Source organism: Pseudopodoces humilis, chromosome 5 (assembly GCF_049639895.1).
Source record: "Pseudopodoces humilis isolate 2021_Gansu_Grassland_sample_001 chromosome 5, ASM4963989v1, whole genome shotgun sequence".
NCBI classification, from domain to species: Eukaryota; Metazoa; Chordata; class Aves; order Passeriformes; family Paridae; genus Pseudopodoces; species Pseudopodoces humilis.
In genome coordinates, this window is record NC_142204.1 from 20,574,809 (window position 1) to 20,589,445 (window position 14,637).

A 14,637-nucleotide genomic window follows, 5' to 3' on the forward strand; every position below is an offset into this window, starting at 1 on the left:
CTGACAGAGCTGAGGTCACCCTTATGTTGCAGGTATAAAGTCATGGACAGAGCTGCATGCTGGGGGAAGACCCGAACACAGAGTTCTCCATCCTTGCTTTTGGTGAGGAGTGAAGCCCAGGCACCTGGGCTTTGGGGAGCCATGGGAATAAAGTAGATCTAAAAGTTAACCAGATCTAACCTTGATCTGGTTAGATTAGATAGGGACTGGATTGTGTGGGGTCACCCTAAAGGAGGCATCTGCATTCAGTTCATCCTTCTCCATAACTGCAAGCCAGAATCACCTTGTCCTGTTGCTTTGTTTTTTCTGCCATCCAGACCTGTAGGGATCTTTGGGATAAGCGTGCTCTGATGTTTTACAGACAGTTGTGCCAAACACATGCAAGTTGTGGTTTTGTGAAATTTAGCACATTGACCACAACTAACTGCAATTTGATAGACTACAAAAGGCATGTGCCTGGCACTATTCTAGGGCAGACTTGGGGTATCTGCTCTTTAGATGTGGGGGAGCTTGAGCTTTGTAGCTGTGCTAGCTTAAATAGTTTTTCCTGACCGTTTTTCTTATGAGTGACGGAGCATTTGTGCCATCCCTATATAGGGAAATGCAACTTGACTTTTGAAGAAGTGACGTAAAACACAGTCTTGCCCCTTAAGTATGTGTTTGTTGCAGTTTTTAAAGGGCTGTTAACTGCCTTGTAATGGGAAACAAACACAGCTAATTTGCTTCCTGCTTACTTTGTAACACTTCTTCATTAGTTAATACACATATGCAGCCACAGGGGTGTTTATAGTGTCTTGAGCTGCCTTGCAGCCCCGAGAGACCTTTGTTTTAGCTGTGTCGGCTGTGGGCATCTCATAGGCCTGTGTGAACTGTGCACAGTGCTCTTGAATATGTCAGGTTAGGAGGTGCACATGCTTTACTTGGGGGGCTTGGACAGTTAGAGGTAGCAGTGAGCATTGGAGGAGGTGTGGGATATTTGTGTGGTATGTAAGGGTGTTTCTATCCTGAGAATCATCCGAATTGGAGGTAAGATGGTGCTGCTGCTTTTGCAGGATGCTCCCTACATTGCAGGGAGTTAGAGCTGCTCAAAGGTAAGGGCTCTTTTTCTTTCGACTTTGTGATCTCAGTTTGGCAGGTATGAATGAGCCCTGGGAGCTGAAGTAAGTGGAGGTTGTATGCTGCATCAAAACTGGTTAGGGAAGGAAGAGGATTATAAGTAACCTACAGGGACTTAGAAGTTGAATTTTATGACCTGAATCACTAGATGAAGTATCTTTAGTTTTTGTGGGAGCTATATATAGTTCTAGGACCAAAAAGATTTGAACAGCAAGCTGAATTTCATTTTTACAAACCTGGCTTAGCCTTGGAGCTGTTAAGGTGCAGCTCCAGAGGAACAGCTGGATGGTGGTCTGACTGGATCTGCAGGATTATGGGTTCCCATGGCTGTTGTTTCATAGCTCGTATCTTTTGAATTATGAAAGCTCTAGACCAATTCTGTCTGTGATGTCAACCTTGAACTACCTTGACATCTTTTTAATCCAGTCATCTGCGTGTCTCTGTGCTGTAATTTGGCCTGATGGACTGCAGAACTACATTCTAGGGAAGTGCCATGGAAACGCCTAGACATCATCATTAAGACGTGAGCTGGGGGAGGAAGAGCTGGGCTCACACTCTCATCTGTACATGTGTGTGTGCTCACACAAAGATAAACACAAAACACATTTGGGCAGAGGGAAGTTCCCCAGTCCTAAGAAGGAGTTGATTCCACTTGGACCACTTTCTCCCACTTGGACTCAGGATGATCTGAATATTCTGAATGCTTGCTTTGTCTTGTCTGTTTTATGTCCATTGACTGCTACCCTTCAACTGTGGTCTTCAGCAGCCTGCTACTGCCTCCTTCCTCATCCTTTCACTGCCACTGTTAAATTATGCTTTTACAAAGTCTCCTTTCCCCCTCCCCATAAAATTATCCCTTTGTGACTTTGCCTTCCAATCAAAAAGAAACAAGACATCTTGCTATTGCTTTGCTTTTTAAGCATTGGGCCCATTCCTGTATGGCACATCCTCCCTGTTTCTGTAACACAAGTAACAACCAAGGAATATTTTGTTACTGTCCTAATGATTTTACAGGCTAACTCCAGAGTACTTTTCTTGGTTGGTTTGGTTTATTAGTTGTTTGTTTGGTTTTTCTTGGAAGGATAGCATCAGGGCCACATTTACTGAAAAACAAAGTGTTAAGATTACAAATCTGCCTGATCGCAGCATGGGCCTGCTGCTTGTCCTCTCAGTGTTGCATGTAGGTGGATTTGTGTATGCAACTCTGATCAGGATTGTTGAGAGTACAGAGGAGAATAAATAGGTTTACTTTTAGGCTGTTGTATTAGCACATCTTTTTCAGTCATTTGCCTGAATTTTAGTTATTACCCATAAATTAATTTCCTTCAATTTGCACATATTTAACAACACATCATATGTTGTTTGGTGACAGAGCTTAGTCTTTCCCACTCAGAAACTGAGAATTCTCAAGTGATTTTGCTGGTACTAACTCCAGCTAGAAAATCTATGCAGGCATAGATTTGTTTTACTCTCATCCTTTTGCTGTAACACTTTTGATTAAAGAATTCGTCAAGGCAGAAGAAATCATCAACCCTCTTTAATTTAGTATGGCTTTCAGTTTTTAATGGATGAAAAAAGATAATAATATTCAGATTGAATTTTTTTCCCCCCAGTTTTTATATGACACTTAAGATTTGGTTGCCATCCTTGAATTAACTTGACAAGCAGAAATGGGGTGATATCAGCTTGCAGCTGATGTGCTTTAGATAAATATATTTGTGGTATACGTGCCTAGAATGGCACAACAATTTTATTCTTCTAAAAAGTTTTAGATTAAGTGCAATAGTTGTATGAATTTAGTTGTTCCTAAACTAGTTTCCTGGTCAGCTATTAATTCCTAGACACATTAAATTAAATTAATTTATTAATTTATATATTTAGTTTATATATTAAATAAATATTCCAACTATTAAATCCTGGAAACTTACTGTTGTGAAGCTTTCATGCTTTTGTAGACTTACCTTGTGAGTCTGGCTCTTAGGTCAGGAGGGGTTTTGTTAACTTCTCTGCTGAGGTGTTTTTAACTACTGTGTGACCTTATTTAAAGGGGTGAGGAAGTGTAATAATATTTGAGAAACAGAGATCTCAACCACAATAATATCATATGGCTAACTTCTGGTTCTGAAAAGAGCCTTGAGATCAGTGGGGTGACTACTTAATGGGATCAGACTATGATGAAACACTCTTACCTGGTGAAGTAACTGTATCTTGAGTTGGCCCTCAAGTCTGTCTGCGATGGTGAAATTGAGATCTGGGCTTTGCATTATTAACAGAGGAGAGTCCTCACGCTGTTCCGGGTGTGTGATGTTTTTCAGCACTTTTAATTTGTAATAAACCACAAGGTGAAAAGACAAGAGTTTGAGTTTAAAGGAACTTCAACCACTTCTTTGTTCAAAAAGAAAGAAATGAAAGAAAAAAAGAAACTGAATACTTCACAATTAGAGCAACAGTTTTACAAGGGAATGGCGTTAGCTAGGTGTTAAGCAAAGTGACACTCCATGAAGGCAATAAGAAGGGAAGGTATTTCTGCATTTTTGAGGAAAATGTGACTTTTTGGGGTACTGCCAGTTTTTAATGAGAACCAGAATACTAGAGTCTACATAGGCCATTATTTACAATGGTCTTTGTGGCAGGCACTTTGGAGAATAATGTGAATGCAAACGTAACTTCCTCACAAAGTTCTGAGAAACATATTATAACTCAGCCAGAAGAGGTTTAGTGAGATTATTCCATTTCTTGATATGGCAGAGCTCCAGGCAAATGTGTGAAGGGGGGGAGCTTTAGCACCATCTGGAATCCACAAAAGCCTTCACTGCTGGGTGCCACCTTGAAACACTTACTGATACAGAGATTTTTCTAAACCTGTTAAGCGCTTTCTTAGTTTATTAAGCTTTTTCTGCGGTATAAAGTCTAACAAGGTGTCCATGGATCAGTGAAATAATAGAATGTCTTTCAAGTGGAATTGTGTAGTGAAGTCATCTTCTAAATGCAGAGAGCTGCAAAGGGGGTAAATTGTAAACATTTTTCAAATATGATGGGCAACATCACAGTCAACGGAGTTTGCAAAATTGCTTGGGGTAAGAGACTGTGAGTACTCTTTAAGAAATTTCACCTTCCTTTCTTTATTGTAGAATCTGACTTGGTTTTCATTGTTAAACATTTTTATTTGTTTTTACTCAGGTTTTTGGGTTTTTTTTCCATAAGAAAAAACCCCACAGAATTTAACTCCTGTCAGTGAAGAAAAGGAAAAAAAAAACCCAAAACTGCTCTCCAAAAAGTGTTGTGTGTTCCTGCTGCTTATCAAGATTTCCATTTAACGTTCTTCCATAGCTGGAATATGTGCTGCCAGTGCCAGATGGCACAGTTTCTTAGAGAAGAACTAGCTCTTGCTTAGTAGTAATGCAGACAAACAATACCAAATTAGCATAAGCAAATGTCAGTGAGTTAACATAAAGCCTGTGTTATTTCTGTCTTTTCTTCTCTTCCTAGGCCATGGGTGTTGAGAGTGACCAGGAGATTGTACAGATGATTGGCACAGAGGAACATGTGATGGCTGCATTTGCTCCTAGCCTGGAAGAATGCCAAAAAGCTCAGATTTTTACACAGATGCAGGTGTGTCTTTTCACATGACCAGAGACCATAAAAATCAAGACAGTGGGAATTGACCACTTTGCTGTGTCAGCAGTGGACATAGACTTTGTGTTTTAAGGTTTGTTTTGGGGGTTTATTTCAAGCTGGGGCTTTTTAAAGCATCAGGATTTGTCAAACGTGAGATTTTTGCTCGTAACCTAACTGGAGAATAAAAAATCAGAGTCAAGCAATGCTTTGTTTTCAGAAGCCCAGGGTTGTGTTTTAATGACATAATCCTGTATATAAAAAGTAGCAATGTCCATAAAATCAGGGATTGAAGACTTTTTTTGAAAAGGAGTTGCATGCCCCATTTTGCAGATGCCCTGTTGATGTGGGTATGACCATTTCACCAGGAGTAGATGTGCTCCTATTCTAATCTCTGGTATGAAAACTACAGTAGCAGCTACCCTCTGTCCTGCTAAAGACTCTGCAGAATTCTCTTAGATCATGTACTTCTTTTAGTTAGCCACAACTTAGGCAGTTTTGCTGGGAGGAAATGAGAATATATTAATCTGCTAGAAGAAGCCTTTGGAGATTAATCTTATTTCTGCTATTTCATTGTAAACTTTGTCAAATCATTCTGTGTGTGATGTTTAGTGGTTTAAAGTGAATACCTTTCTGGTTTTCGTATTTGGAGGCTTTTGAGGGTTCCAGCTAGCTTAAAGATCTCCTAATTCAGAGTCAGATGAGTAAGACGGTGAGCTGGAGCAACACAGAGGAATGTGAAGTATCCAGGAAGTTAGAAAAACAGAAATGCAGAAGTTATTCTGTGCAAGAAATGTCAAATGAAGTTAATAGAGAGATAGCTCTTTGTGGAAAAGGGTAGCAGATGGAAAGGATAACCTGTCATTTAGTGGAGAGGGTGATTCTTTCACATACCTTCATGGCTTCATTTCCAGGCAAGAACTTCTTGTGTGGACTTGGATAGCTTGACTAATCTAGCTAGGAATTCTGCGGATTGATTGACAACTGGTAGGAGAGTAAGAGTCCACTGCAAGGCACTCCTGGAGACAGACATGGTTGCCACACAGTAGCTTTTGGGGATATTAAACAGTGAGTGTCACCTCATGGTTTAATATCTGAATGAAATATAGCAAGCACACAAAAGAACTGAAGGTGAAAATTCTAAATAAATGAACTAGGTATCTTTGGAATTTATAGAATCCTTTTTTCTATATACCTGCCATATCCTTTCTTTCAGTATCATTGTAAAGAATTTTCACCCCTTTCTGTTCCAAATGTTACCAACCTGTGATAAACATGTTGTATGCATAGTCAATTGTGTCAATTTTCAGGGTTTTTTTCCTTAGTATCACTTACGTCTTTGTTATTTTGCGGTTTCTTTGGTGTTTGTATCATCCATGGCTGGTGAGATTGCACTGGTTGAGGAATACACACATAACTCCACGTGTGTGTATATTTGTATAGGTTACGACTCTGATATTAACTCAGGTTAATTCCCTCCTTCACAGGCATTGAAGTACATTGGAAACAAAGTACGAAGGCAAAGGATGTGGGGAGGCCCAAAGAAAACAAAGATGGAAGAAGCCCGAGAGCTGCTGGCATCAACCATTCTGACCCATGTGCTTGTATGTGACGTTCTGGGAGTTTATTAAACAGGAGTAATCTTGTATGGTTATTTATGGTGTGAGCTTTGTTGGCAGGGAAAAATGTCTTTGATGGCTTTGTAGCTGAGATAAAGTAAATCATCCTCAAAATAAAGGGGAAGACTTGGATTGAGTCAAAAGAAATCTTTGTGAAATACTGTACCGTTGAACTAATCAAACTATACTTTTCTGCATAGCCAGGCAGTATCAGGTGTTAATTCAGAACTTTCATCTCATGACCTATATACCTTTATTCTGATTTACTTTCATTTGCCATCTGCTTCAAAGTAACTAATATATATTTTTTTACATTTTTAAAGAAAGTAAAACACTGAAACCCCTTTTGTAGCTCAGTCAGCCCATATTACCAGTGATTTAAATGGATGTTTGTCTGAACGAGAACTAAGTTGCTGATCCTGAAACATTGGTGTGTTTTTGTTTTGATTAGTTTTTTTGGGTTTTTTGTTCACAGGTGAAGGAATTCAATTTTCGTGCTAAGTGCATATACACAGCAGTGATGGTACGCAGAGTGATTTTGGCTCAAGGAGAAAATAAAGTAGATGACAGAGACTATTATGGAAATAAACGTTTGGAGCTGGCAGGGCAGGTGAGTTTTTACTTCAGAGCCAAACGTTTCTGGGTTTTGTAACTGTCTCCTATGAAAAAATGTAGAATAAGGAGTATCCTGTCTTCTCAATTGAAGTGTTTTCCCTCTCATTTTATTTTTGTTGGCTTTTCTGTGTTGACTCAAAGATCTCTTCCATGATTGAGACTAATACATTATATCCTCACTTCTGTATTGCCTCTTTATACCAGACAAAGGGACAGAGCAGTGCATATACAGCATCAGTTCTAGTTGTGGCATAATACTATTAATGTTGAGAAGGCAGCAGTAAGAGCTGTCCCCCAGTGTTCCCCTCTAAGCAGCTGGGTAAAGGAATAAACTGGGACAAAGGAGGTGCCTGCATGTCAGGTTCAGGCTGTCCCACTGTGAAGAATCCAGCTTGTGTAACAGCTCACAGAACAGCCACTCAAACCTCCCACAATTTGTTGTCATCTGCCTGTCTGGCCTCTAGAGTAGCATTAGTTAACAAAATGAGTGTCTCAAAGTTAACTTTAGCAACTAATGAAAGTCAATTTTGTGGAGTTCTCTGCTTGCAGAATCTTGACACTGGAGGCAGAGGCAGTATCAAAGGGCTGTAAAAGAGGGAATGGTTTGAGGTATCTGCCTGGAAGCATCCTTTTGCAGAGAGGGTGGCAGTTCACAGCTGTTGGCCAAACTGCATCATCCTAAGGCAAGAGGAATTGGCCTGTCAGCTGAAAGAACTGCTTGGCTAATATGGATTGGATTTTTCCTTGCCTTATGTGCTTATTTGGTTAAACAGTTTATATTAAAATGGCTTTGCTGTGTTCAGTTCTAATGTAAGTTGGAGTTTCAGTAGTTGGTGTCACCTGTGGTTATTGGTCATGCGTCAGAAATTCAGACAAGTACACAAAATACACTGGATGGCAGAAACTGCATCTCTGCTGCTCACAGCATTTGTATTGGGATTTCTGTTTCCACACACATAACAGTATTTGTTCCTTTTTGTTCCTATCCAGTGGACATTCTCATTTTATTACACTTTTTAAGATGTGTGCTTGCATATTGTTTCATACTCCTCCTTTCAGCCCTGCCCTCTATGTACATATGTGAACACATATACACACAGTGCTATTATTTTAGAGTAAAAACCACATGCTTTGCTTCCTAGTTTCTGAAGTTTAGTCTAGTCCTTAGTTTCTGAAGAAACTCAGATGGCACTCTTGAGCACATCTGAGGCACAAATGCAATGAAAAAAATGTTTTTAACTTGTTAGGATAAGAAAATTCTTTCTTCAAATTAATATCTTCACTGTTCATCAAATTTTTACCCTGGTGCTGAGACAGAATATGTTTCTAAAGTGTAAGGAGTAGTAAATGTACATTAGTGCAACGCTCTAATGGGATAAATATTTTAAGCTGTGATTGATTTCTGCTGTAATATTGCTGTAGTTCAGTATGGATTGTAATCAGTAAAATTAGTTTTTGCTTGGTCATCAGATTGTTCTTATTTAACTTTGAAGGAGTAGGTTTTTTTTTTCCCCAATACTTCTAGAAGCAGAAAGTAGAACAGGTCAAGAATTTTCTACAAGCTGTAAGAATAAGGCCTCTGCTCACACAGATGTTAACAACCAAAGTTGTTTTAAATTATGTGGGAAAAGGTTTTAAATGTAGGGGATCATCACAACAAAGCCGATGCATATTTTTTCTACATCAAGGAGAACTAGGTATGGGGGTTTTAACACTTGTTTAAGAATAGTTCTTTCTCTCTTGTGGTATTTTAAATGGTCATTTCAAGCTGAATGGTTGAATTCCCCTCTGCCATTTTTTTGGTGAAATACTATTTTTGTTGGATTGCAGACTAAGTAGTGTAGAGTGTTTCTAGATATTTGTGTTTAGCTAAAATTTGTGTGGATAAAGTGGTTGGTGGTAGTTTGTTTTCATTTTTGTTTTTTTAATGCCAGCATGTTCCTGGAATAAAAATCCTGTTGATTTAAAATCTGAATAAATGAAAAAAAAAAAAAGAAAAAGATTCCCATGTGAGGAGAAAAACACAGTGGTCTAAACAGTGTAAAGACATAAATGGCATTGTGTTTATAAAAATGTGTGAAAACAATAGCTGCTAATTTCACACCCCATGGGACAAGAGAGTACGAAATGTGCTTTAGCTTTAGATAACAGAGTTGTATCCACTAGCCAAGCTGGTTTACAGAGCTTTCTCTTAGTCTGTCTGCCACTAGAGGCTCGGTAGGCCAGGTGCCAGCTGAGGTGTTAGCAAAACCTACCGATTTCAGGCTTAATCTTTTCACCTACCTTTTCTCTTCCCTTAATGTGTTCATTATTTGCTAAGCATTACTCTGTTCTTTGTCCTCAATTTTTTTTTTTTTTTTGTTTCTAATGCAGCTTGCTTTGTATGGGTGAGATATGGAACAGCACCAAAATCCGGCACCCTGGAAAGCAAGGGATTTCTACCCTGTGACAAAAGAATACCGCCTTGACTTCAGAGATTGCCTAATCCCAGCTGTTCTGATAATATAATTAAGGCTGCCTAATGTCTTTAATTTTGCAACCAGTTTGTGTGAAAGGGAGAATTTGGCACTCTAAAGGCTTAAACGCTAAATAGCAATCTCAAGGCACCTAATTAGAATTCTCTGACATTAAGCTAATTGCTGAAACTGTATTTCAGCAGCTTAACTTCTTTATTAATTTTTCTTAGGATTTTCAATGAAAATCAATTGATGAGCTGTCAGTATTTTTTTTTTCCTTAAATATAATTTGCTCCTTAGTGCTCCTCTCTGAAGAAGGCTGAAAGGCTCTGGACTAACTATGAAATCCATTGAATATTATCAGTGGCATTCCATCCTTTTTCTTTAATCTCTTGCTCTTGACCTAAATAATGTGGTTATTGTGAGATTCTTCTTTGCCAGATAGTCAGAGCTCTTAGAGTCTGTGAGTGAAATTAGCAAAGTATGAGGCTTTCCAGACTGGCAGATAGTAACAAGTTGGTGTACTTGGGGTGTAACTGACTTTATTAGTTAGAGAAGAGGAAGGATGGTGTGGCTTTACAAACCCCATGGCATATGGAATTCAGAGATTCTTGCAGCTTTTTGATCAAGGAATCAAGTATGAAAATGTGTTCTGAGTGATCTTTTCAAGTGTTTAGTTAAGTGTTTAAATCCTGCTCAAAGCTCTTGAGATCAAATGTTTACTGTAGTTAATTTCAAAAAAGTTTAGTTCTTAACATGATTGTCATATCAGCCATCTTAAAATGACACATTTCCTCTACTTAACTTTTCCCCCTTTTGAACTTTTGAAATTCTTCCCTTATAATCTTATTTTTTTGGGCACCAGTGGGTTCTCCTTCCTAAGACAATGCTTCATAGAAGTTCCTTTTATTTCTTGTGGAAATCTAATTTCAACTAATGGTGAAGTCACGGGTGAGTTGGAGGTGACTTGCAGATGACTGGATTTCTTGTGACAGTGGTGAGAGGGTATAATTTTGTGTCTGTTAATGGTATTACAAACATCAGGTAGGGAAAGAGGGTCTGCAGCACCTTCCTCTCATTCCAAGGTCAGGTCTAAAAAACCTGTCTGTCCAGACTGGCAGTAGGATTCCACTTTTGTCAAGGGTTAGCATACAGTGCGTGTTGTTACCAGCTTTACAGTGTCATTTGCCAAATGCTTTGGTCAGCCCAGCTGGAACACAGAGGTAGAGGAAAGGAGGTGAAAGCTAGTGGTCCATCCTAGGAGAGAGGAATGAGAGTGGTTTACTTTCTTCTTTCCAGAAGGTGAGGAAAGGTGGGGACTGTGTCTCATGGAGACAGTTAAAATACAGTTTTATTCTGCATATACAAAAATTGTATGGTACAAATTACTCCAGAATGTCTTAGCTTGTGATGGATGAGCACATAGCTTCTTCTACAATGAGTGCTTTGTAGACTGGAAACTACCATTTCTGGAAGCTGCATTTTTGGTTCTTCTGAAACTTGGAGCTGTTTTAGACTCAAGTCCCAGGACTGGATTGTGAGGCTTTAGAGTTTACATTGCTTACTTGCAAAGCTACTCATTGTGAGCATGAGGTGCAGGTTTAAATGTTTTGGAAAACTATTGCTGTTGCAAGAAGAGGCTGAGCACACTGCAAAAACAAAGCAGATTGGAGAAAAAAGTCAGATTACATCTTTGGTAGATTTTTCTTTTTATGGCTATTTTAAGAAATAATTAATATACAAGAAATAATTGTCTTAAAATGCAACACTTTTGACCAGTTCTGTTACTGGGTTCATTTTGGGTTGATTGTTTGGGGTTTTTTTTTCATATTCAGCTGAGTTATGTAGCTTTATTGCCTAAACTGAAGACTTTTTGGGTTGTTGGTTTTTATTTTTTAAGGGAGAGATTTGAAGAGTATTGCACTTTCCAGATAGTAGCAGTTCTAGAAAACAGTGACAGATGTTGAACCAGGTGACCTCTGTGGGTGTAATTAGTTTTCCACAGATTGTGATTAGCAGAAAGTAGCAGGATAAAACTGTGTATGAGTAAGGAAGCTGCCTATGAAACCTGAGGTATGTATTAGAGTAAAAACCAGTGTTGCCTCCAAATCTTGTGTGTAATTCAGGGTTGTACATTTAGGGTATTATATCTCTAAAAGAGTTTGTAACTTTAGGGAGGAAGAAGTAAATTAGCTGCATTATAATGTAGCAGATTAGGGAAAATAGTTGGATAGCATAGAGAAATATGGCTGCACTAAAATACTGTGAAGGAAAAGCAAAGCAAAAAGGAGTAAGTGCATAAACTTAGACCATTGTACTTAATTTCTATTATGAAATAAGTTCTCAAATACTGTAACAAGGCAAAAAACTTGGGATAAAATTATCATTTGTGAAACAGAAAAGTTATTTCTACCTGTTAACTGACAAGTAGAAAGGTAGAAATATTAAACTTGTGTCTCCCCTCTCCTTCCCCATTTCCTAGACTTGAAGAAGTATAATTTTTCCCTTAACTGTTTTGTATTTCCAGCTTCTTTCTCTTCTGTTTGAAGATTTGTTCAAAAAATTTAACTCAGAGCTGAAGAAGATTGCTGACCAGGTCATCCCCAAGCAGCGTGCAGCTCAGTTTGATGTCGTGAAGCACATGCGGCAGGACCAGATCACCAATGGCATGGTCAATGCCATCTCCACAGTAAGTATTTCTGTTCTCATTCTAGGATGCAAAGCTTTTCCACCACAGTGAATGATGGAAGTGCATACATTTATTTTTGGTGAACCTTCTGGTTTTGGTTTAAAAAGCAGATCTATTTCATGTTTTTTATAGATTAAAATTGCAAAATTCCGTCATGGGCAGGGTGTTCGGAATTCACTGAAGAATCAATAATGATCAAGCATCTTTTATTTCAAGCTGATGTTTTAATTTTTGAGAAGGAATGGTAGAAACAGGCAAATTTAAAATAAAAGTGGTCATGGTTGTATTTATCCAACTGACTGTCTTCTAGGTTCTACTTGACTGTGTGGTTTTTTATTATCTGGATTTAGCTGGGGTCAGGTTACATCATTTGTACAAAAGATTTTTGAAAAACAGCAGGAAAACATCATGAACAAGAGGGGAAAAAAATCCCCTCAACCTCAATTTTGAGCTCTTTGAGGGCAATGCCTTTTTATTTTGAAGCTGCTGGAATGAACAAATTTGCAGCATAGAAGTTAGTACTTCTGTGCTAATGGTGCTGATCTATCTAACAGGAAAATCTGTTGCATGCCATAATATCCATGCCATATTATCCTTTTTTAAAAAAAAACCTTATAATTGCCCTTTAAATTTTGTCTTGGTTGGATTTTAGTCTGTTTCCATCTTCTGCTGGAACAGATAGTCTCATTCACACCAGTAGACAAGAACAATAATAGATACTAACTTTTTCTTTCACCTCAGACATCTGCAAGAGCAATTTGTGTGATTGCTCCTGAAATCCAGCTAGTAGCTTGTAAAAGACTTTGAAATGCATGATTGTTAAAAGAAATTAGATTAGACTTAAGTATTGTAGGAACTGGTAAAAATTGTGGAACTTAATTTTTAATCTTTGGTACTCTTGTGAGGGCTTTTCTGCCTAGCATGAAACTGAGGTTTTTCTTTGGTTGTTGTAAACAAATTAACTCCACATACTGCATCCAAAACCACCAACAGCCTGTAACTTACAAATCCCAATGTTAAAGCTTATCACTGTTTAATTTTATGAGTGCCCCAAATGTAGTTAAATCTCTGCAGTGCACATAACCAAAACAATTGACAGATTTGTTGCTCTAAATGCTAGTGCTTTCTTCTAGCTTGTGCCAGTTTTTCCATTTGGACTGACAGAGATAAATCTGCAAATATTCAGTCCATATTCAGTAAAGTCTTCGTTCTTCCTCTGTCTTTGGACTTTTTTTTACTGCCACATAAGCAGTTAAACACCATCTGCTCTTAAGCATTGAAAAATAATTTCTCAGGAACAATGCCCAGTGCACACCATTCAAGAGATTAAGCAAATACCATAAAAACCATTCTTGGAAATGACAATCTCCAATCTCACCAGAATGCTTCAATGATAGTCTCAAAGAGCATGAAATAACTGAGCAGATTCATAATTACACCAGTAGCATGCAAAAGAATTCATAGCCCGACTGCATCAGCTGTACAGTGGTACTCAGTGATATTTGCTCCGGGTCCTCTCCTTACCCTGGAAAAGCCCAGAAAAGAAGGTAGGACAGGCAGTAGTGCCACAAGCCTCATGGACATTCCAGCATCCTAAGAACCACCTGATGCCACTGAGGGGGAAAATTCCCATTCATAAGAGTTCTCAATAGGATGTTCTCAATGGGGGTGGACAACTGCCCTGGACACTTTCGGTTTTCTTTTTTTGTGGACAACTTTTGAAAGATCTAGTCTGTCCCTTCCAAAGCATAAAGAATATTTTGTATGACTTCTTCAGGCAGTATTTTTATTTTTTCCTAGTCTTTTTGATTTTAGAGTCTTCTGGGCAGCAAAGGAGAAACCACATATTTATTTAGCGTACAGATGCAATACTTTCTAGTGTGAAGAAAAACTACTGATTTATTGTATTGTTCCACTTACAGTCTCATAACTCCCAGTCTTTAAAGGATGAAATGGTCAGCGAGAGAACTCTTCCCAAAGATGCTGAACAAATGAACAGATTTCTTTTGGCTGACTTGCCATTGGGCATAATGTCTTCCCATTTGCTATTACAAATTCGAGGTATTTGATAGTCTCCAGTGGAAGCAAATAACAAAGTCATTTGTATGGGTGGTGTTTTCTTCCTGTTGATTACTGAATGGGATTGTGCTGTTAAAAGTGAAAATAAAAAACCCAAGCAAATCACTCTCTAAAAGGGCTTTGGTGTAGTACAGCAAGCGAGCTTCAAATTATTTGTTATTACTGGTGAGCTGAATTTGGCCAAAATGGTTCAAGAATAGCAGAATTCTTAGCAGTTCTTGGGACAATGTTATCTTTGGACTGACCAGTAACATGGTGCCTGGAGTAAATAGTATTTCAGACAGAAACTTTCTGTATCCATTGACTCAAGTTTGGAGAACTGGATATGGAATAAATGTCACAAAGGCAAAAATTGTAGCACCAAATTTCAAGATAGCAGTAGAGATTATTAATCTGCTCAGCATAGAATATGTGTCCTGGAATATGCTCTGAGCTCCTCTGTTCTCTT

At 38.4% G+C, this 14,637-nt stretch overlaps 1 protein-coding gene across 2 annotated transcripts in view; it reads left to right on the top strand.

Moving 5' to 3' along the window:
* The window catches only part of POLR3B (RNA polymerase III subunit B), a 72,336-nt gene that overhangs the window by 12,991 nt on the left and 44,708 nt on the right, over nucleotides 1–14,637 (top strand). For both annotated transcript variants that reach the window (XM_014256684.2, XM_005527532.3), the window contains exons 10-13: nucleotides 4,606–4,728; nucleotides 6,219–6,335; nucleotides 6,826–6,960; nucleotides 11,949–12,110. In XM_014256684.2, the coding sequence (XP_014112159.2) occupies nucleotides 4,606–4,728; nucleotides 6,219–6,335; nucleotides 6,826–6,960; nucleotides 11,949–12,110 (537 nt within the window). The remainder of the gene's footprint in view (nucleotides 1–4,605; nucleotides 4,729–6,218; nucleotides 6,336–6,825; nucleotides 6,961–11,948; nucleotides 12,111–14,637) is intronic.